Below are 20,534 nucleotides of genomic sequence, written 5' to 3'. Positions count from 1 at the left end.
GAGCAATTTTCCTGTCAGTCACAATGGGAAATTGCAGGCTTATAGATCTCTAGCTCAGGTGGGAATGTGCCTGTAGCATGGATTAGGCTCAATGCAGGGAATCAACTAGATGCCAAATTCACTGCAATCAGACAAAAAGTCACATTCAGACAGCAATTTTGCAAGTGCTGATTTTACAATGACAATTACTTTGAGCTGGCAACTGTTAAAAATAGAGATGCCTGTCCAGTAATGGCCTGATGTGGCTCTGAGGGGAATAACACACAGTCAAAAGCATTCAATCAACTATTGTGTTTTATGAAAACTGTCAGCTATGGTAGACAGTTTGCTGTGTCCTTTATAAGGAATACGTTTGATCATATGTGTGGCTCACATATACGTTTCCTCAACAGCAAATTTTTCCTTTCAAGCCGACGGAAGCAAATTGATAAGCCAATTTTGTTGAAGCTAACTAGACTACACATTTGTGTTGGTTCTCTCAGTGCACTTGCACAGGTGATTAAAACAGAAACATTTTAAACCAGCTGGTACAAAACAGTTCAGCCTCCTCCCTAGAACATTTACTTCTTTTTTTTTTTTTCCCTGCATGCTCTTGTTACTGTATCCTACATAAACGGAGTTGGATCTGACATTACATCACGGCTCGCTTTTATTCACACTGCAGGACAAAAGCTGTTCATGTGCAGTGTGTAGCTCCTGCGTCTCAGTGGGAGGTAAGGCCTGAGGCAGGCTGCCGGTGAGGAGCCTGTTCACATACACAGCTTCCACCACTGGGCTGCCTCTCTGCATTTCAGCCCCTCTTTTTCCTGATGTTAAAAATGCATCTGAGCAGCTGCGGCCGGGAGAAGGTAAAATAAGAATGACAGTCTACAGTAAACAGCCACTCCAGCAACACAAACATACACTCCTGTGCACAAAGACAACAGGCAGACACACTGGTTGGGCTGGCAGTGACCGAGCAGTCAGAGCAAAGTAAAGTGATTAATGAATTTGACGTCACAGCACTATTAAACAAATTACATAAGGACAAAACATGTAGGACACATCTAATTTTGGCCACTGGTGGTTGTTCACACAGAGAACAAGTGTGAAATAAACTAGGTCACATTTGCATGCACTTTGCACTCTTGCTGCATTCGATGACCCCAAAGATTTCCAGAGTATAATTAATTCCAAGGGATAAAACATCACAACACATTTTCTGCGGACAGCATAATATAATTCTTTATTTAATACTTTGATGAAATGGGGCCTGCAGTAGGCCAGAACAGAACATATACACAAAACTCCCACAGTCCACATTCCCTTCAACTCCCTCCTCTCTGCTCATCTCGTCTCCTCCTGCGCCTCAGAGGAAAGCCACGGCTATGGAGGTGATGATGGACAGACCAATAACTGTGTAGCCGGTGCGGTAGACCTCTGGGATTTTGAAGCCCTTTCCAATGTCCCACCACTAATTTAAATAATAATATACAAATGAAAAAAAGAGAGAAGAGGGAAGACAATTTAGCAGGAGAGACATCGTCAGTTTATAAATGGCAGCAAATGTAATGCGTTTTCCATTAAAACTGTAAAATAAGCAAAAATGACAAAAATGAGAAACAAATTGCACAGAGATCTGTCTCTTTCAGTAGCTTAAGTCCACATCAAACATGGTTATGGCACAAAAATTACCAAACAATTCTCAATTATACTTTAGTATGGAGCGAAAAAAGACAAACATTTGTTGGGTCTATGAATGAAATTATGAAGTCTTACCAAGTGGCGGATGCCGTTATAGGTGTGGAAAGATACGGGAAAGGAGATGCCGAACTTGGCCAACCCAATGAGAAAGGGGCCGACAGACAGCGAGTGGATCAAGTCCAGGTAGTCTGGGTAATTTCCCGGTAATACCAGTGCTGCCAGCGCAAAAGCAGAGATAGCTGGACACAGACAAAAGCAATAAGAACGGAAACTGGACAAGGTTTGTGTGTGTGTGTGATGGACTGTGTTAAAGAAAGATTTGATATTCATGCATTTCAACATGAAATAAATGCATCGAGCATGCATCACCACCATGCTAGTATAATCTGACCAAACTCCTGAGTTATACGAGTCTTGCCCGTTAACAGACTTCTCCCCTGCTGGACTATCAGTCTTTCTTACAGGGAGCAAATGAAACTGAAGCACAACAACGGTCTTTATTAAAGAGGCTCCACTTTGGCTGCCTGCTACTGCAATTAACAGCAGTGTATTAGTTTCTGTTTCTGTGCTGCATGGATGATTAAAAAAAACCCTAATGGTAGTAGAAACATTTTATAATTTATAAAATTCATATAAACACAAAAAGGTATGGATACACAAAAGCAGACAATTGCACATGTGAATGGGCAACCTTTAAAATTAAACTTTAGTTTTTGATTCTATATGCATATTTGCATTTAAATATATACAAGTAAAAGAAGTTTACAGGCCCAGACACTGTGATGAAGCATGTGTGATATTTTCATAGCGAGTTGACACTCAGTCAGGGACTGTTTATGTCTCAGTATGAGATGTTAGACTGGCAGTTGAGGACACCGACCCTCATTGAACACATTAACACAGGAACAAAATTGAACCCAGCATGGTACATCAAGGTCAACGGTACTGATGTACAATGTCAGTCAGCAGGATCAACCTTTAGACCAGGCAAATGACTAAAAGCTGTTAGCAGTCCAGCGTTATATTTAACTTTCACATGCAATTGTATTGAACAACTTGTGTTTTATAATGCCAGTAAATGCTCTTAGCAGAATTCAATAGTGATGGACTAAAATGCCCTGAGGAGATTTTCAGGGTCAATCAAAAGCTGACAGCAGCAGTAGCACAGCTTCACTGCAATGTAATAAAACACAATGACAAAAACAACAAAAGAACATGGAAACAACAAAACAACAAACTTTGTATGTATATGACATGAGTAGTGAGTAGTTTAAGGACAAAACTAACTACTGAAGGAAAACGGAGGTTTATTGATTGAGATGTGTTACCTCCACTGAGCCCCACGCCAGTTCCTCTGTGTGTGATGGACATCATCATGGGGACGGACCATCTGAAACACAAAGGAAATGCAGCACTTTTACTATAATGGCATATACCTGTATACGTAGCTCACTGAAAACTCTACTACTCAACTACCAATAACTTGAACCTGAATTTTAAAAACTTTGGTGTCAGGTTAGGCTGCCACTGACACGTCACATCACTGCAATGTAATACAGAAAAAAAAGACACCTCTATTTTTCAACTTAAAAGCAGCAACACAAACTCAAAGGCAAAGCCGTGAGCACCGCACAGGAGGTATTTTTTTCAACTTGCAAATACAAGTAAATCACAGCTGACACTTTAACAGGTTTCAATGTCTGCATGTACAGTTGGAAATTAAGATAATGCTCTTACACAGAGTAACTTAAAAAGGTATGATTTAAATCAGTGGATATAAACAGCCAATGGTTGGGATTGTAAATGCCAGAGAGATTAACCATAAAAATGATCCCGGATGACAGAGAAATGATAAGTGAAAAAAAAAATAGCCAGGAAGGAAACCTGCTGAGAAACTGCAATGTAGACATACTGAGTAAAAAAGGTACAAGGTTCTTATTGCACCACATGTATCCAAAGGCATGGACATTTCTGGTGATGGTGGCTTCTCCTGCTGTTTTATAAGCGCTATAAGAATGAAATTACTGCGTGATCTGAAAATTGGCTTTAACAGTAATATCATCTTCAACTTGGATAATGTGCTGCAATAGACCAAGTAATAATAGTGTCTTTGAAAATATGAAGCGGAAATTGTAAAACATAAATGGAGCATATGGTTTCACTTGAAGATCTGTTCTTGAGTTTATTTTCTGAACACAGGCTACACTCTGTACTGTATGTGGGGTACACCGCGTACTTGTAGATGGTGATATGGGGAGACATGGGCCGGTCTAATCTGGCATTTTTGGCCCAAAACTTGTTCATCTCATCCTTAGCTGTGGTTCCCATGGGAGCAGCACTGTAGTGGAGACAGAGACAGTTGGCATTTGTGTATCTGCATTATTACAATGAGTGGTAGCAGCATTTGTATGTGAAAACAGAGTTCTTGCTCTTGTTCTCTCTCTCTCTCAGAAGCACACACACACAACTCACTGTCTGTAGAGCACGCTGAACTGTGGTCTGGAGAGACAGACACCCTGACGGGCAAATGTCCTAAAGACAAAAGACAAAAAAGAAGTGTTGAAATGAAGAATCGCTAATACAAATACACAGAATCTAGTACACATCAAGTTTGCTTATGGAGAATTTTTAATAATAGGACTGTTCCATAAACCGTTTGAGGAAACAAAATATATGAGAATGGCAAATATTTAAACAATAAAAAGAAAGATAAGTAATAAGTGAGACAAGATGATGTTCAGCAGAAAACTTATTTCAGGCACCTATCGTTTTGATGCATCATCAGTGACACAAATATCACAGAAGAATATAAAAAAAGGGGTGAGAATATTTCAGTACTCAATCTATTACTGAATCCATAATTTTTTTTATACTATGAGAAATTACATAAATGATATAAATGATGCTGTTAACACAGAGTGCTATTGCTATGACATATGTCTTACAACCTGATTTCTAAAACACCCCTTCAACTTACTGCTCTGATGCTGCACTAAACAGATATACAGTACTGTTAGAAAGTTTTAGGCACTTCTTTCCATCACACAATACTATCAGTGAGGTGTCAAATCCCAAGTTTTTTCTGCAGCATTAAAACAAACCCAATATACAGCCACAATAAATTATCCTCAGTGACAAGAAGAAGGAGTGCTGCCTGAACCCCAGCCAAGTCCGAGAGAGTGGTAACCGAGCACGACATGACCCCGACAGGAATTCTGGGATACACTCACTGACTGTGAGAATGAGTGTATCGCTGCACAAACAAATCAATGACTTCAATCACTCACTCAGTCAGTGAGCGTATCCCTGCACACGTTATTTGTTTTTGCAGGGATACACTCACTCACTGGGCGACTGATTCAAGTCATTTTGCTCACAGGAGGAACGAGGTGAGTTCAAGCCTTGGTAGGTACTTTATTGATCCTACACATGTACAGTACAACACTAAGAGTAGCGCACAGAAGCAAGTACCAAAAGAAAAACAATATGAGTAAGTGACTAACGGCAGACTAAAATATATATAAAAATATCATCAAAAATATGAATAACATGAAAAGATGTGAATTACAGCTAAATTGTAGCATTCATCCCCAGTATTCAGTGACGATATGTTTAAAATACCAAAACTTATATACAGATCATGGGGAATATTAATGAACATACATTGATTCAATTTAGTTATTCTTCTGTTTACTCCACTTAGTATGCTATTTTGAAAGCATCTTCACTTTACTTTTAGCTTAAAACTTTTGCACAGTACTGTGTAAACAATAGAGAGAGAGAGAAAGAGAGAGAGAGAGGGAGGGAGAGAGAGAACTAGTGTTCACGCCAGGTCTGAGCAATACAGGCAAACCAAGTCAATTTGATCAAGGAGAAGATAACAGAAGAGAAAGTTGAACTAAATCTCTATCTTGCGAAAGGAGGAATAAACAAACCTCCTCGGGGCGGTGTTAAACATTTATTTGATAAGCTTAATGGATACTGTACTTATCTTTAACATCCACCTGAAGTGGATGAAGCGGACAAAGTTCAACAATCATTTCACTTTCCAGATGGTCAATATTCTGTTTCTAAGGGCACCACAGTGCAGCCACACAAACTATTAGCTAACTCCAAGCTTAACCAGGCTAAACCCCCTTATTAGGATGCCTAGCAAACAACGCCGAATTAAGTTTGTGTCGAACACCGCCCATATAAATAGTAAAGCCAGCAAACAGAGCCGTTTAAGTCTGTCATTAATAATAATCGGAGCCAAAGTCCACTCTGTTAGCTTTCAAACGTACCCGATAACAGCTAGCCGCTAGCTAATGTCAGCTAGCGATACGTCCCTCCATATTTCCAACACATAACGATAAGAACCAAAGTAAAAAGCTACACTCGGGTGCGTTGTCAGCAGCTGTAACAACATTATGCTGTTAATGTGTCAACTGATAGGATAGACCCGAAATTTGACACAAAAGTCTTCCCTTGAGCCCAAACGTTATGTAGCGCAGATGTACTGACCTTAGAAGCAGCGCCATGTTTGACAGGCGTGGAACGGAAGTGACGGTAACGGATGTTGTTATTCCGCCTGGATCTCAGACCAGAGCCAAGACAATCTGTTCTCAGAAGGTCAGAGTAGGTCAGAGCGAGGTGAAGACGTTAGTGTGATTTCCACTCTCCCTGTCTCTCATTCACATTTATGATCTTTTTGGTCTTTGTCATCATATTACACCAGCAAATACGGTATTACGTACATAAAGGTGAGCCAGCACAGGAACTTGTTCTCTCTACATAAATAATGCAAGGAATTAAAAATAAATGTCTTCTTTGGTAAAATGTAACATCAGTATTTTTATTTTTTTATTTTTTTATTTATTGCATTAGCCAAGTTGACTATTCGATTAATTTGTTGATCAGAGAATAACTTTTTTGATCAGGCTATGATATTCGCATGCTTTGTTCTCATTCACATTTATGAGCATGTTGTTGAAATGTGTCTACTCTCCACCCCTCAAACTGTAAAAATTCTCAATAAATAAATATAGCTTACATAAGAGAGATTTAAAAAAAAAAATAATAATAATACAATTAAATCAATGTTTATGAATGTTTTAAAATGTAACTGAGATAGGAAAACATAGAGAAACATACAGCAGCACCAATGATCATTTTCAGGTAAAATACAGTGCAGACAACAGAAAGACAAGACAGTCACACACGCACATAGCATGAGACATCCACACACACACTCAAACCGTTAACAAAATGGTAGCAAGGTTAATGATGCCTAGAAGCAGCCCAGTATTGGGTTCCTATAGTAAAGCAATGTTGGACTCAGAGTAGACAATATTTAGGTTGGTTGTATGAGAGATGAAACACATTTCTAATTCATTTTTAGAAAGTACTGAAATTACCTTTGACTTTAGATTTAAATGTTTTTGAACAAGTAACACACAGCTGATTCCAGAAATTTGATGCCTGTCAGTTTTTTCCTTGACTGTTTTGACAGTAAGGTGGCAAATGTGCAGTGATTAGAAGACAAGAGGTCATACAGAACACAATGGATAAGGAGGTCGAGAAAACATGGCCATTCATAGAATTTTTGATGCTGATCCCAATATTGATATAATAGAGTTTAAAAAATCTGATAACATCTATATTTGACCAAAATTTTTCACAATATGTATTAAGCAGGACATTTTACATTTGAAAAAATCAACATGTCAGTGCTCTCTGGTGAACAAACTGACAGCAATATGGTTTCTAAATGACGTGTGATACCTTTGGCATTTTTGTTCTCCACTCTCTTGTAACTTACTGGCTGCCATGCTGATACTGATGTATATGCTATAAGCTAATATCAACTGATATATATGCCCAGCTGATTAATGCATCTTTTAGTGTGGCCCATGTGAACTGATTGATTTACATGCAACGTCAAAATAAGGGTCGGTGAAATGGGAGTAATGTGATTGGAAATAGGTGAAAATTTCTAATTCAGTCACGGTAATTAATATGTGGTTTGGAAAACACACATTTATTGTTACATATGGTGCCTTTCACAATAAAACTGACAAGTTGTTCTGTATCTTCTGCCAGTTTTAGGTCCAACATTCAACTGACTCAAAAGCAATAATGAGTAATAATAGCAATAAGGAATGATACTGAACATGAGACTAAATGGTAAATTGACTGCACCTCAAAAGCGCTTTTCTAGTCTTATGGACCACTCAAAGCGCTTCACACTACAAGCCACATCCACCCGTTCACGTACACATTCATACATACAGCACTTCTACCGTACACACACACTCATACACTGCTGGAACAGCCATCAGAGGCAATTTGGGGTTCAGTATCTTGCCCATGCAAGAACACTGTGACACACAGACTGTAGGATCCAGGGATCAAACCACGACCTTCTGATTAGTGGACGAGCCGCTCTACCTCCTGAACCACAGCCGCCCTAATGGCTAATAACTAAATCAGAGGTCACGGATATGTTGGAATACTTTTTATTTGGTACATTTCACATGATGAGCAACATTTGGTATTCCTTTATAGCCAAACAGGCCATAATACATCACTTTGGTAACAGTTTATGTAAGGCACAAAAAGTGTACATTATCATTGTTCTGCTGGAAATGTTTTCTGAGAAAACACACACACACACGCAAAACACACAAAAAAGAAAAACTCAAAGCACAATCAAAAGCGTATTTTCAGCAGTATTTTTATGATAATCAGATTTGGGAACTGATCCATGCAATATTACAACTGACAGACACACACACACACACACACACACACACACACACACACATACACACAGTTCTACCCTCTCACACAGACACACATACACCCACACACACATACACACATACACACTCACAGACACACAATTCAAACTGACATTTTCTGAATGTTAATAATATGTCTCCTGCTCTACCCAACCTGGAGGAGAGAGCGAGAGAGAGAGAAACAGAATAGGAGAGAGAGAGAGGGGGAAAGTGTCAGAGAGCGAAATGACAGGCGAGGAGTTTTCATAATATCCTTTTGTACTGCTCTATTTGTATTCATCTCGTTGCCTTTGTCTCTGTACATTTCCAAATGAATCCCCTTATAACTCAAGAGTCTCTGATCAGCAGCCCGTGACACACAGATTAACAGAAATGATTAACTGTCACGATAAATTGTATTTGTCTCCTCAAGTCTTGCCCCTCATCGGCTGAAACACTGTGGCAGTGAACAGATTTGGAGCCATTGTAGTGCGTCTATATCATATGTACGATCTTTGGGGCATAGCTCAAGTGTCTTCATCAGCCTGCTTTAATTTCCTCTCTTGTCATTTGCGACTGTTTCTGTTGGTGTTGGACAGGTAGGATCTGTTTGACACAGGTTTACTCGCTGACTGAATCCAAAAAGAGTCCTGCCTACATGTTTTGTCATTTCACACGCTGCAAACAGCTAAAGATTTCTACCTTCGGGCCAAAAGCAGAAGACTCACTAAATGTTTTTATTCTTAAATGCTTCCATCAACAGAGTTGGAAGCTGCTTATGTTTTCACCCCTGTCTGTTTATTAGCAAGATATTAAAAGAAGAAAACAATCGAAGGACTTTGGTTGAAACGTGGTGCGGATGCAGCCCTCGGCCCAAGAATCAGATCAAATTAAATTACAGCGGTGATGTGCATGTGTGATTTTCACCACTGGATGTTTTCCTGTTTATTAGCTGTGTTTTTCTGCTCCATTTATTAAGCAGAGTTCTCGAGTGAACTGCCAGACAGCACTGCATTTACAAGCTATTTTGTCAGAAATCAAACCTGGAAGACAAAGAATAATCAGTCAAGTGTTGGCGAGGCCGCGGCTTTGGAAGTGGAGGTATTGTTCAGCTTTGAGAGGCTTGTGTTCTGCTGGATGCTTGGTAGATTTCAGCACATTGCTAAGGGGTTAGACTTAAAGCCTCCCTTATGGTTAAATGTAGGATTGATATGACTTGTAGGCGAGTTCCTGCTTTGTTCTGCCTCAGATTCTGCTGGAAATTATGTGAAGTGCACAATTTGCATCATGGACTTTATCCCAAAAACATGACAGCTGGCACCAATTTTGAAATGTTACACCAAAATGAAAGCTTATATCCTTTTTCCATAATTGCCGCAAACATTGTTTTGTAAAATTGATACCTGTACTTTGCTTTTTTTGATCTCAGCTCAAAACCGTTGAAAAAAAAAAAAGTGTTACTTTGAAATGATATTGAACTTGGTCTTCTCCTGCACGTCACCATCTGTCAGATGCTTGCTGGGATCTTTCAGGTCAGATCAGCAGAGCAGAGCTGTGGTGACTTTGTCAATCAGCGTGTCCTTCAAGGAGTGGACAGTCTACTCTTTTTGGATTTTATTTTTAAAAGACTGTAGGAAGGCTGAGAGGGGTAAAAGTCTTGGTGGAAAATGGCACGAGGTTCCTTTGATATGGATGTCAACCCTGGCAACCTGGCAATCTTTTTTTTTTTTCTAGCTTATTAACAAGACAAATAAGGTTGAAACCTTTTAATCTTGCTTTCTTTTTTAATAACTGCTTACCTCCAGGGGACCTCCTCAGAATGAATTTACGGACCTCATCATAAATGAAGATGAGAAGACTGTATGGGAAGGCGCAGAACCACCACAGGATCCTGAGAGGAAGGAGAAAAAGTATAGAGTATAACAGAGGCAGGGATGGAGAGAGCAGCAGTGATTCACAGGCAGGGTCCAAATGATTAAATTCATTGCAGTCATTTTTGAATATTACGGATAACAACGTGGTGTTTAAGAAGATCACAGACTTCATTTAAAGCCGAGAGTGACAGGCTAATGGCAGCCTGTTAGCTCTTTAAGAGGTTATTTTTCTGTTCAGTGGAGATATGAATATGCAGAGCGTACTTCAGGGGGTACATGCGCAAGGCAATGTCCATTCCCGGGCAGTAGGAGAGGAAGGCAGCCAGAGCGGTCTCAACAAACAGGCCGAAGATCAGGATCCGGTTCCTGTTGAACAGAGAATCAGAACAAATTAAGAGACAGAAGGCTGAGGCAATCAAGGTTCAGACAAATTAAAGAAACGCTCTCTTCTTCTCTGCCTTCCTAAATACTTTGATTCATGCCTTGATTTCACATCCTTCTCCACCCTGACCTCTCTCCCTCCCTCCCTCACTTACTTCATGCCCTGCTGAAACAAGGAGTTCCTCCTGGTCTTGCAGATGATAAGATCAGCCCACTGGACAACCACGATGCTGGCGAAGAAGGCGGTGTGGCAGGTGAATTCAACGATCTTCCTCTGCTCGTAGGTCTGCCGAATTGATACCCACACACACACACACACACACAAACACACACACACACACACGCACACACACGCACACACACACACACACACACAATTTATTCTTGAATGAGTGTGGAAGTATTCACAGGGTGCGTGGGTTTGTCTTCATGCCCGCTCCTTACCCACTGCTGGCCGTAGGTGTCCTCCAGGTCGTTGACTCCTTTGTCGTCCCAGTTGACGCGAATGCCCACCAAGGTTTTTGGGATGAATCCGTTTTCAGCCAGAATCACAAAGTAGGTGAAAAAACCTCCCAGAGCCTGGATCATACCTGTTTTATGAAATGTGCATGGCCATTAATAAGGGATCAATGCCGAAACAAGTTCACTCCTTTTAGTATAAAGGTTATCTAAACATGATTTTACATTACATGAGAATGTTTTATTGAACAATGTGCAAAATCATACTATGATTATTTTTGACAGATATTTCGATATTAGCCGCAATGTTAATGGGAATGATACATTTTGCATTTAATTTTCACTAGAAAGAAAATGATGTGGTTTTTGCTGGGGTCTGTACCAAAACAAGCACGTTCCCTCACATCTGTAGAATATGATCTGTAGGCCAGGGGCATCTCTGTAGCACCATTATGCATTATGTTGTCACACGTCTTACAGTTATCAAAAAATCGCAGCTCCTGTGATTTGGATATAGCACTTGGCCACATAGCAATTTCGATATTATTTCATTTAATTGTTCAACCGTACTTTATTTTACAGATCTGTAATTTCCTAATAATTTTATAGGAAGTTTTTTTCTTTCTGTGTCAGACTGAAAATCTTCCTATTTTTGCATGTTCAGCTGACCTGAGGTGCGTTGCCTTAAAGGCTCTGCATGTTAGACTAGCAATTAATAGTCATCAATTAATTCAAAGTGCATCAATGAAACATTGTCTCCATTTTCATTATAATAAGTTGTTGATTACACAGTTCTTCCCAGGAGTGGGAGTATGTTCACAACAATAATTTCTGTGCTACTCAAACTATTATCTAATAAATTTGGGGATGCCATTTGATTAACTCTCTAGGGTCCAACAAGTAGCAAAATGACAGGATTTATCTCATATTTATTTCAATTACTTATTTAGAAGGATTGCACCAAAATATAACAAATAAACTGACTTGTATCACGAGAAAAAGCACATTTTGAGTCTATAGTCGCTCTATTATATATTCAGCCTCAGTGCACCTGGTCTTTGTCGCTTAATGAATAAAAAAAAAAAAGAAACAGCGCAGGTGATTGTATCTTCTTCCCTGTGTCCTCCTCAATGGTATTTTTTTTTTGTAAGCAAATGGCTCCAGACAGTTAAGGACGGCAATAATAACTGATAGTGAGTTTTAATTTCATGTTGGCAAATTCGTTTTGTCAGAGTGGGTGTAACGATTTCTCCGTGATGGACATCTTATTTTAGAGCTTAAGTCTTTGCATATACCAAACCTCCATGAGTACTGATCCAGGGTTGAGACGATGCTTATTAATCATCTTCTTCATTATGTTATTTAATTGAAACCCTGCACCAGGTCAGTGTTTATGTTGATAGATTTCAGCACCGCTATGTCAGTGAGAGAAAAACTGGCTGCATCCCCCCCTCCCCCCAACGCTTTTACTTTTCCTCCCTGGTCGCTCGTGATTTTTACTCTTTTTACTCAGATCAGATCGGTTAAGTGCTCATTGTAGAGGCTTCAAGCTGTAATGTCAAAGCAGCGGTTTGTAAATGTGATTTGATGTGACCTGCTAAAGTTTTGCCCCAGTGTTTTGAACGTGTTCGGCTTTAAATTGGGTGCCATCCAATGAAAGCCCCCCGTCATATTTTGACCTACTTAACAGCCTATGAAATTGGTCCAGCCCTTTGATTCTTCACTATTCCCAAAACATATAAAAACCAGAGATAAAAAGCATGTATTCAAGTGAAGCTCCAACCAGTGAAACACGACCAAGATTAAGTAGAAAATAGTTGCACTCTCCACTCTCAATTTGCTGTAAATGTCACAACAATTAGATGAAATTTGTGGGAATCTCTCGTCGCTGCCGCTCACCTCTAGAGCTGTAGGTGCCTAAACATTTACAAAAGGCAGTAAGAATTTCAGATAAATGTCATTATTTTATGTTTTTATGCCTGTGATGTTTATTATCACCATAACTTCACTACAAGAAGCCTGTCGCAGTGATTCAGGTTTAAGAGCTGTGGCGCAGAGAGGTTACGAGACATAAGAGGACAAACCTATTTGTCCATAGGCCATGCTGATGAGACGCTCATTGACCAGCTTGTCTGTCTTGGGGTTCCTTGGCTGGCGTTTCATGATGTCGCTCTCAGCTGTCTCGTAAGCCAATGAGATAGCTGGAACCTGTGAGAAAGGGGAGGACAGAACAGAATCGGCTCATTTTATGCAGCCTGTACGATAAATGTGCAGGAATTTGTCTTCGTGGCATCGGGACAAAGGCGCGATGACAGTGCCAGACATGGAGTAGACTAGACATGGCACTATTAATATAATTCAGCATTCAATCACCGTGTGGAGAGAGAAAAGACAGAAAAAGGGCAAGGAGAGGGGAAAGAAGACGCAGTGACAGTGATGGAGAGAGAGCCAGGGAGAGGAGACAAGTGGAGAGAGAGACTGATAGTGAATTTCAAGACACTCATAAAAGGGGAGGGTAGAAAGGTCCCTGTAATAAAGATCTTATATTGGCTGGTTTTACCAGGTAAGCAACAGAGCAATATGTGTGACTTAGGGCAGGAAATCTCTGCGACTTAGGTGGGATTTGAGGTGAAGACATGGCACTGTGTGAAAGCGAACACATGCTCTGTGGTGGACAAATCCAGTTTGTTTTGGTGTTATACTCCCCTGACCCACAGCAGCTGAAAAATACAAGGACAAGGGAAAGGGATATGACACAACACTGAAAGCATGTGTGTGTTTGTGTGTGTGTGTGTGTGTGTGTGTGTGTGTGTGTGTGTGTGTGTGTGTGTGTGTGTGTGGGAGAGAGAGATTGTGTAAAATATCCAAATTTCAGTCTTGAAGCATTCTTAAGTGTGCCACATCTTGCTTTGATAAACATCTTTTGCAGCCATCCTTTTCCACATGGCAGTGCTTGCTAAAAATAATCATAGCAGACTCCAAGTGCTGCTTGTCACTGCTAAATCTCAGCAGAGCCCTCAAGCCTGTAGCCTGGAGTTGAACTAAGCTGTTAACAAGCTGTTAACAACCTCACCAGCAGACATGGGAAATTTGTAGTTTTACTTGTTTACTGTACTATAAACAGTTCAGGTACTTCATTGAATATTTCAATATTTTTTAATTTGAAGGTCCCGCTCATCAAAGCAGACATCCAGCTGTTCTCTCCACCAGCGTTTATTAAACACATGCAGACATGTTACTTTGAAGGGAAGGGTTTTTATATGCAAAATAGGTGCACAAATTAGGTGCTTTTAAACTTCAATCATCACATCTTTAAAGAGAAATTCAGCCAATAAAGGATGCACTGTCCCTGTGATCTCAGACAGTTAAGTAAATATTTGTCAGCATGAACAAATCTGTCCTGCTGCTAGAAAACCAAAGCAGTTCATTTTTTTTTATGTCACCTGAGAGAAATAAGTGGAGTCACTTTATTAGCAATGCGAGCAAGGTTGTATCTTTAACCTGTGGAGACTTAAAAATGCTCCTTGCCTGTTGAATATGAGACCATTATAATACACGTACCTCATTACTTGTAAAAAAAAAAAAAGAAAAATTCTAGCTTTTGGCTCATTGGGTTGTATAAGAAGCAGTTTCAGCTGCACACTAATGTCTGGTGGCTGAGAGCAGGAAAAATTAAAGTTAAAGTAATGAACACAAGTGAACAAGTCCTTTTGAATATATTCATCGTGTGCTTCCTTTCTTCTGAAATGATGGATTACGCCCCTCAGGCAAGCAGCGTGCCAGCAACTCTTTTTTGTTGCTGCCGGAAATACAATGGAGAAACTGGCATCTGGAAATGGTAGAGCTGTGAAATGTAAATCTGTATGTGAGCGTCACCCGCTCTTTGTTCTGATTGAACAAATGGTCGTCGGCGGTGAGCCAAGAGCGATTTCTCCCACCGACAGAGAGGAATAATTACACCAAACATTTTATTCTTTTTCTACCTTCAGGCGTTCATTTTTGACACTGGTATTAACACCGTTTACCTTATTGTCACCTTTAGCGTGCCTGTAGCTATGCAGCACGCTAATAATTAGCATTCCCTCATTGAGACGAGTCGCTAGAATTAGCCGACAATTAGCTTCTGCGCGCTGAGAAGGCTCCACAGTGTGAACCAATAAATAAAGACAAATCTAAAACATTAAGAAATTGATTGTGTACAGTGTTGTAAGCTCTAATTTTTCAAATACAAAAGCAACATTATGAGCTGAAAATAAAAGAACAGCCTTTCCAGCCTATTAAGTGCTAGTTTTTCAGAAACTCAATCAAAGGTATTCACTGAGATAATGGAGGGAAAACTATTGTTAGCATGTCTACAAAGAGATCGAGGGATGTTGCGTGTTACTTCCACCTCCCCCTCTCCCCACAGTGCTCACCATGTCAGTGCCGAGGTCGATGCAGAGGATGGTCACTGTTCCCAGAGGGAGAGGAACACTAGCAATGATGAAGAGGAGGAAGGGCGAGATCTCTGGGATGTTACTGGTCAGTGTGTATGCAATGGACTTCTTCAAGTTGTCAAAGATGAGACGACCTGCAGCGATGGAAAAGACAAGAAGTGAATACTTCAAAGTAGAGCTGGGAGAGACGTTTATATTGATATATTATTAATACTGAGATATGTGAGTAGATTTGGGATGGGATACTGGTTACTATACTGTGGTATAGTTGGAATATTGTCTTTTCCTTTCGTTTAATGTTTCCATTTTCCTCACTAAAATAAAAAATGACTCGCTGCTTTGTCAGCACATCTACATTACTCATGGATTTTCTCAGATCATATTAGCCCCCCTTAATTTAGATTAAATTGTGGCAACACTCAAGTCAAGTCCTTGAGAGCAAAGCCATGTTAATTCACACAAGTCTTAAAAAGCAAAATGCAAGTCTTTCAGGTCTCTGAATGCTGGTCATTAAAATGATGTGAAACTCTGACACTTTCCTTTGAAAAACGTTTTTTTGGGCATAACTGAGACTGAGTCCTTTTAATACATAGGCATAAGAATAAAATGTGTAAGGCCTGCTTAGTGCTGTCTTATTCCTTTATTATTGTCCTGGGTTTTTACAGTTCAAAACTTGAGAGTTGAATGTTTTTTCCCTTCAGGTCTCAAGTTAGTTCAAGTCTTTGGGAAATCAAGTCTCAAGTAAGTGAAAACTTAATTTAAAAATGTCCTAATTTTGACTCTAAAGTTTCAGGTTTCATTTCTGTTGAATAATGTGTGAAATCAGCCACAATGATATTCGTGTCACATTTTCAATTTTTAGGTATATATTCAAAAATGATCTCCGGTCTCTGTTACTGCATGAAAAAGGAGCTCGCTGGCAGAGTTTTCTTAATTTTTAAGTCTTTAAATCTTCTGTCCCTTTGTTTCTCTGACTCACTTTTTTCTCCCTTTTCTCTCTATCTTGGCTTCCTCTCTCCTCATCATTTCCTTGTTTTATTCTTCCATTCTGTCACCCTGTCTTTCTCTCTTTCTTTTCTGCCCTTCCCCTCCACACTCACCCTCCTCCACTCCGGTGACGATGGAGGCAAAGTTGTCGTCCAGCAGGATCATGTCAGCCGCCTGCTTGGACACATCAGAGCCGGCGATCCCCATGGCAACGCCGATGTCGGCTTTCTTCAAGGCTGGAGAATCGTTCACACCGTCGCCCGTCACAGCCACGATCGCCCCCTGCACCCACAAGGACCAGTGAATAAAAAGTGTCAAGAAGAGAAAGATAAGTACCATGATTTAAGCTTTTCTCTCTCCACTTCCCTCTCTGCCCCCCCTCCCCTTCTGTCTTAATAATGTCTTTTCAAAGCAGCTCTGGGGAGATTAAATGAAAAATGGAATAGAGTTGTAATCACTCAGTCACACAGAGTGAGAGAGTCAGGGTGAACTGTTGCATGACCTCAATATATGGGGATGTTCACATAAGAAAAGCTGAGCACACACATTAAGGCATATATAAGGTTTTATATAAGAGTTTAATGTATAGTTTGTATCAGATACAGAAACACGCTTGTATTTTGCTGTATACTAAGAAATGGGCTGCCATAACATGCACACACATATATATAAAACCCTGCATTCATCCACTGAACCGCCTGTACTAACAAATAGCTCAAATGCACAGAGAAAACTGTATTCAGCTTAAAATGGCAGCGACACACACACATTCACACACCTGTATTCAACCATACCTCCACACTTAGACATAAACAGAGGCATTCAAGCATTCATCCAGACTTTATCACAAATACACACATGCTTACATTCATCCATTTAAAAACACACGCATCGCTATTCAGCTGTACGCTATCAAAAAGGCCCAAACACACACACACATTCACACACTCCTGTCCATTGACCTGTCTCTGGCAGCCCTCCACAATGATGAGCTTCTGCTGAGGAGAGGTGCGAGCAAACACTATCTCAGTGTGGTTCCTCAGCAGGTCGTCCAGGTACTCAGAGCTCATGTCCTTTAGGTCTGAGCCATGCACCACGCACGCCTTGGCATCCCTGGGAAACACACAAATAAACACACACACACAGACACAGACACAGTAAGGAGCCAGTGATACCTGGGACAATTATGCAAAGGAGGTTATTGACATTTTCTTGTTTTCTCCTCAAGTTTGTCCCTCTGTTTCTTTCTCACACACAAACAAACAAACACACACATCCATCATCATCAACATCATCATGCATCATGCAACACACACTTTTTCCTGCACTCTGTCTTAAAGGAATAGTTTGACATTTTAGGAAATTTATTTTTTACATTTTTTTTGCAGAGAGCAGGATGAGAAGATCAATAAAACCCACGTGTCTATCTGCTCAAAATGAACTGGAGCCAGTGGCTGGATAGTTGAGCTTAGCATAGCTTAGCATAAAGATTAAAAACTGTCCACAAGTGAGAAACTCCTACTACCAGCACCTCGAAACCTCCGAAATTAAGGAGTTATATCTTGATTTGTTTTCATTCTTACAAAAAACAAAGTGTAACTACGATAATTTGAGGTGTTATGGGGGTTTTGGTGTCTATTGTTTTACCAGGTACTTGTAGTGAAGTACTCATATTGAGACATAGCATCTGCTTGGTCTCAAGCATAGTTCCCGAAATGTGTTTAAAAAACTGTTTCTTTAATTGACACGCAACCTTACATGCACACACATCCAGTGGACAAGGCATGCCTCACATACTCGCAGTCGCACAAAACCTTTAGCACAAAGCCTGACACACACACAAACACAAACAGACACACACACACACAGACCTGGGGTTAACCTGGCTCAGAGGGATGTTCAGCCTCTCAGCGATGTCTTCTACAGTCTCGTTGCCCTCAGAGATGATGCCCACACCTTTAGCGATGGCCTTGGCTGTGATTGGGTGGTCCCCGGTTACCATGATCACCTGACCAGACAAACAGAAGGTCCCATAAATCATAGGCCATTATCACATTAAACCCCACTATATCTCACCTGTATGTCATGTGTCACAGCTTGCTTGAGCTACAGTGCAGTATGGAGCTTTAGGGTCTATAAGTCAGAACAAATGTGTTGTGTAGTTACAGTGGAAAAGAATGGTGCTATTAGGGGTTAGCAGTTCATCTCCAGAGATAACAGTGTGGGGTGGTCTCACAGGAAAAATAATGGGCTTGAATCCAAAAACAAAGTAGTGAGTTCATGAAACAGCCGCCCAGAACACCTGCAACAGCTTAACAATGAGTCATATGACTGGTTTCAGGCAGCATATTTCCATTTGCCCTCCACAAAGTTATTCTCGTTTCAACGTTTAGTGATTAGTCTTAGTGTGATTTGCAAGCTGCTTCATGTTCTGAAGGAGCTCTCCTGACATATGTTCGGTTTATTGTATTAATCCAAATACCAGAAACTGACAGAAGCAGACTTGACTAAAAAAAAAAAAAAAATTTCACTTCTCATTTCATTACATAAGTGACAAAAGAACATAGTGTTTAATGGATTTATTTTCAGTTTCATCAAAATCACTGCGTCTCTGCGTCTGCGATACTTCTGAATAGACCAATAACATTTTCTATTTCTGTGGCCAAAGATAAAGGAGTAAACCTTCACTAAAAGTTAAAGCAATATCCAGGGCTTTTGGGTTGCATATATGAAACATGTACGTGTAATAATGTGACACCCAGACAGTAACATGAGGACCATACTTTAGGTTCATAGCAAAACTGTGTCCACACAAATCATTTATTTGAAAACCTTTTATGAAAAAGCAAAGCAATAATGAGTCATACACCTTTCTGAAAATCTCCACCACCACCACCCCCCCACTATAATAATATAGAGCAGGAAAAAGGAAAGTGCAATAAAAAAAATAGAGCACTATATATTGCACTGAAGCCTTTGGACTGATGCCATGGAGCAAGGATGCACTTTGAGCTGAAATGTCTGTACTTCACTCATTAACCTTCCAACCTGAGCTCAGGCTGAATACACTGGATTTTAACAGATGTGTATAGTACATACAAAACTGTCAATCAATCAGGCAATATGCCTAAAGTCTCCCATTTCTGACACGGTTCAGCAGTTATATAAAGTGTGTTCACATATATCATCACAACTACGATATCATCTGCATAAAAGAATATTCGAACACTCATGTTGACCACCCATCGCCACATTTAACTTGCAGAGAAGCAACAATATGTACTATATATATATATATATATATACACATATGTTAGCATTAAAATTTTCCCATTTCCCACTTAGCCTTTGTAATGTAGCCTATAGATGTCAATATTTTGCTCGTCATCAAATAAACCGATAGTACAGTGATTTAGAGGGGAGTGTATCTATAGCATAGACTGTATATAAAGATGGACATAGCCTTCGTGGGGTCACCCATAGGTTTCTGAAGAGCGGTTTTAGAGCTCAGAGTGAGCTGCTCTGCCGTCGGCATCTTGCCAGTGCCTGACTCCGCCTAACTCCAGGCTAATCCAAAAATGGGCAAAGAGGAGGGTGAGTTTGTGGCAAACATACACTCACCCACCTGTCACTCAAAGCGCCTACACCCTCAATTATTCATAACTTTAAGCCCTCATACAATTTTAAGAGATGAGTATCACACATTGTACAGTTGTCATGAAGGAGGAAATTAGCTGTAGAGACTAAGCCTGATTTTGTACCAGGACGTAAACATGTTTATTTCTGCTGTAAAGATGGGCATTTTAACATGGGAGTCTATGGGGATTGACTTGCTTTTGGAGCCAGACTCAGGTGGCCAATCAAGGAACTGCGGGTTTTGGCACTGTGTTGGCTTCATTCTTCAGCTGCAGAGGTTGCCGCGTGAACTATACTAAAGGTGCAATGCTATCAGT

At 40.1% G+C, this 20,534-nt stretch overlaps 2 protein-coding genes across 2 annotated transcripts in view; both read right to left on the bottom strand.

Annotated features, from left to right (window-relative positions):
* Positions 1-1,197: 1,197 nt before the first annotated feature.
* On the bottom strand, positions 1,198-6,267 carry sdhc (succinate dehydrogenase complex, subunit C, integral membrane protein). The gene is made up of 6 exons (XM_023424415.2): positions 6,187-6,267; positions 4,156-4,215; positions 3,920-4,021; positions 3,012-3,073; positions 1,759-1,922; positions 1,198-1,453 (listed from the first exon to the last, which is right to left on the bottom strand). Exons 1-6 carry the CDS (start codon positions 6,201-6,203, stop codon positions 1,349-1,351), a joined length of 510 nt encoding a protein of 169 aa, XP_023280183.1. The 5' UTR covers positions 6,204-6,267; the 3' UTR covers positions 1,198-1,348.
* A 1,897-nt stretch (positions 6,268-8,164) lies between these two features.
* Positions 8,165-20,534, bottom strand: part of atp1a2a (ATPase Na+/K+ transporting subunit alpha 2a) — a 34,889-nt gene continuing 22,519 nt past the window's right edge. Inside the window, exons 15-24 of the mRNA XM_023424461.2 lie at positions 18,453-18,589; positions 17,544-17,694; positions 16,695-16,863; positions 15,574-15,728; positions 13,243-13,366; positions 11,144-11,289; positions 10,855-10,985; positions 10,583-10,684; positions 10,244-10,335; positions 8,165-8,619 (exon numbers count right to left, since the gene is read on the bottom strand). Of these exons, the coding sequence (XP_023280229.1) occupies positions 8,591-8,619; positions 10,244-10,335; positions 10,583-10,684; positions 10,855-10,985; positions 11,144-11,289; positions 13,243-13,366; positions 15,574-15,728; positions 16,695-16,863; positions 17,544-17,694; positions 18,453-18,589 (1,236 nt within the window). The 3' untranslated portion in view covers positions 8,165-8,590. The remainder of the gene's footprint in view (positions 8,620-10,243; positions 10,336-10,582; positions 10,685-10,854; positions 10,986-11,143; positions 11,290-13,242; positions 13,367-15,573; positions 15,729-16,694; positions 16,864-17,543; positions 17,695-18,452; positions 18,590-20,534) is intronic.

This window comes from Seriola lalandi, unplaced genomic scaffold, assembly GCF_002814215.2.
Source record: "Seriola lalandi dorsalis isolate HSWRI2012SDOR001 ecotype SW California unplaced genomic scaffold, Sedor1 jcf7180002054736, whole genome shotgun sequence".
Taxonomy (NCBI): Eukaryota; Metazoa; Chordata; class Actinopteri; order Carangiformes; family Carangidae; genus Seriola; species Seriola lalandi.
This window is presented reverse-complemented; position numbering and strand designations above follow the sequence as displayed.

Bases quoted from the DNA above. Each gene is read 5' to 3' on its own strand.
- sdhc (XM_023424415.2), bottom strand. The intron at 3,074-3,919 runs GTACGCGGTGTA...TTTGTGTTTCAG, and splicing joins CCCCATATCACCATCTACAA to ATGGTCCGTCCCCATGATGA. The intron at 1,923-3,011 runs GTAACACATCTC...GTCTGTGTCCAG, and splicing joins TGGCGTGGGGCTCAGTGGAG to CTATCTCTGCTTTTGCGCTG.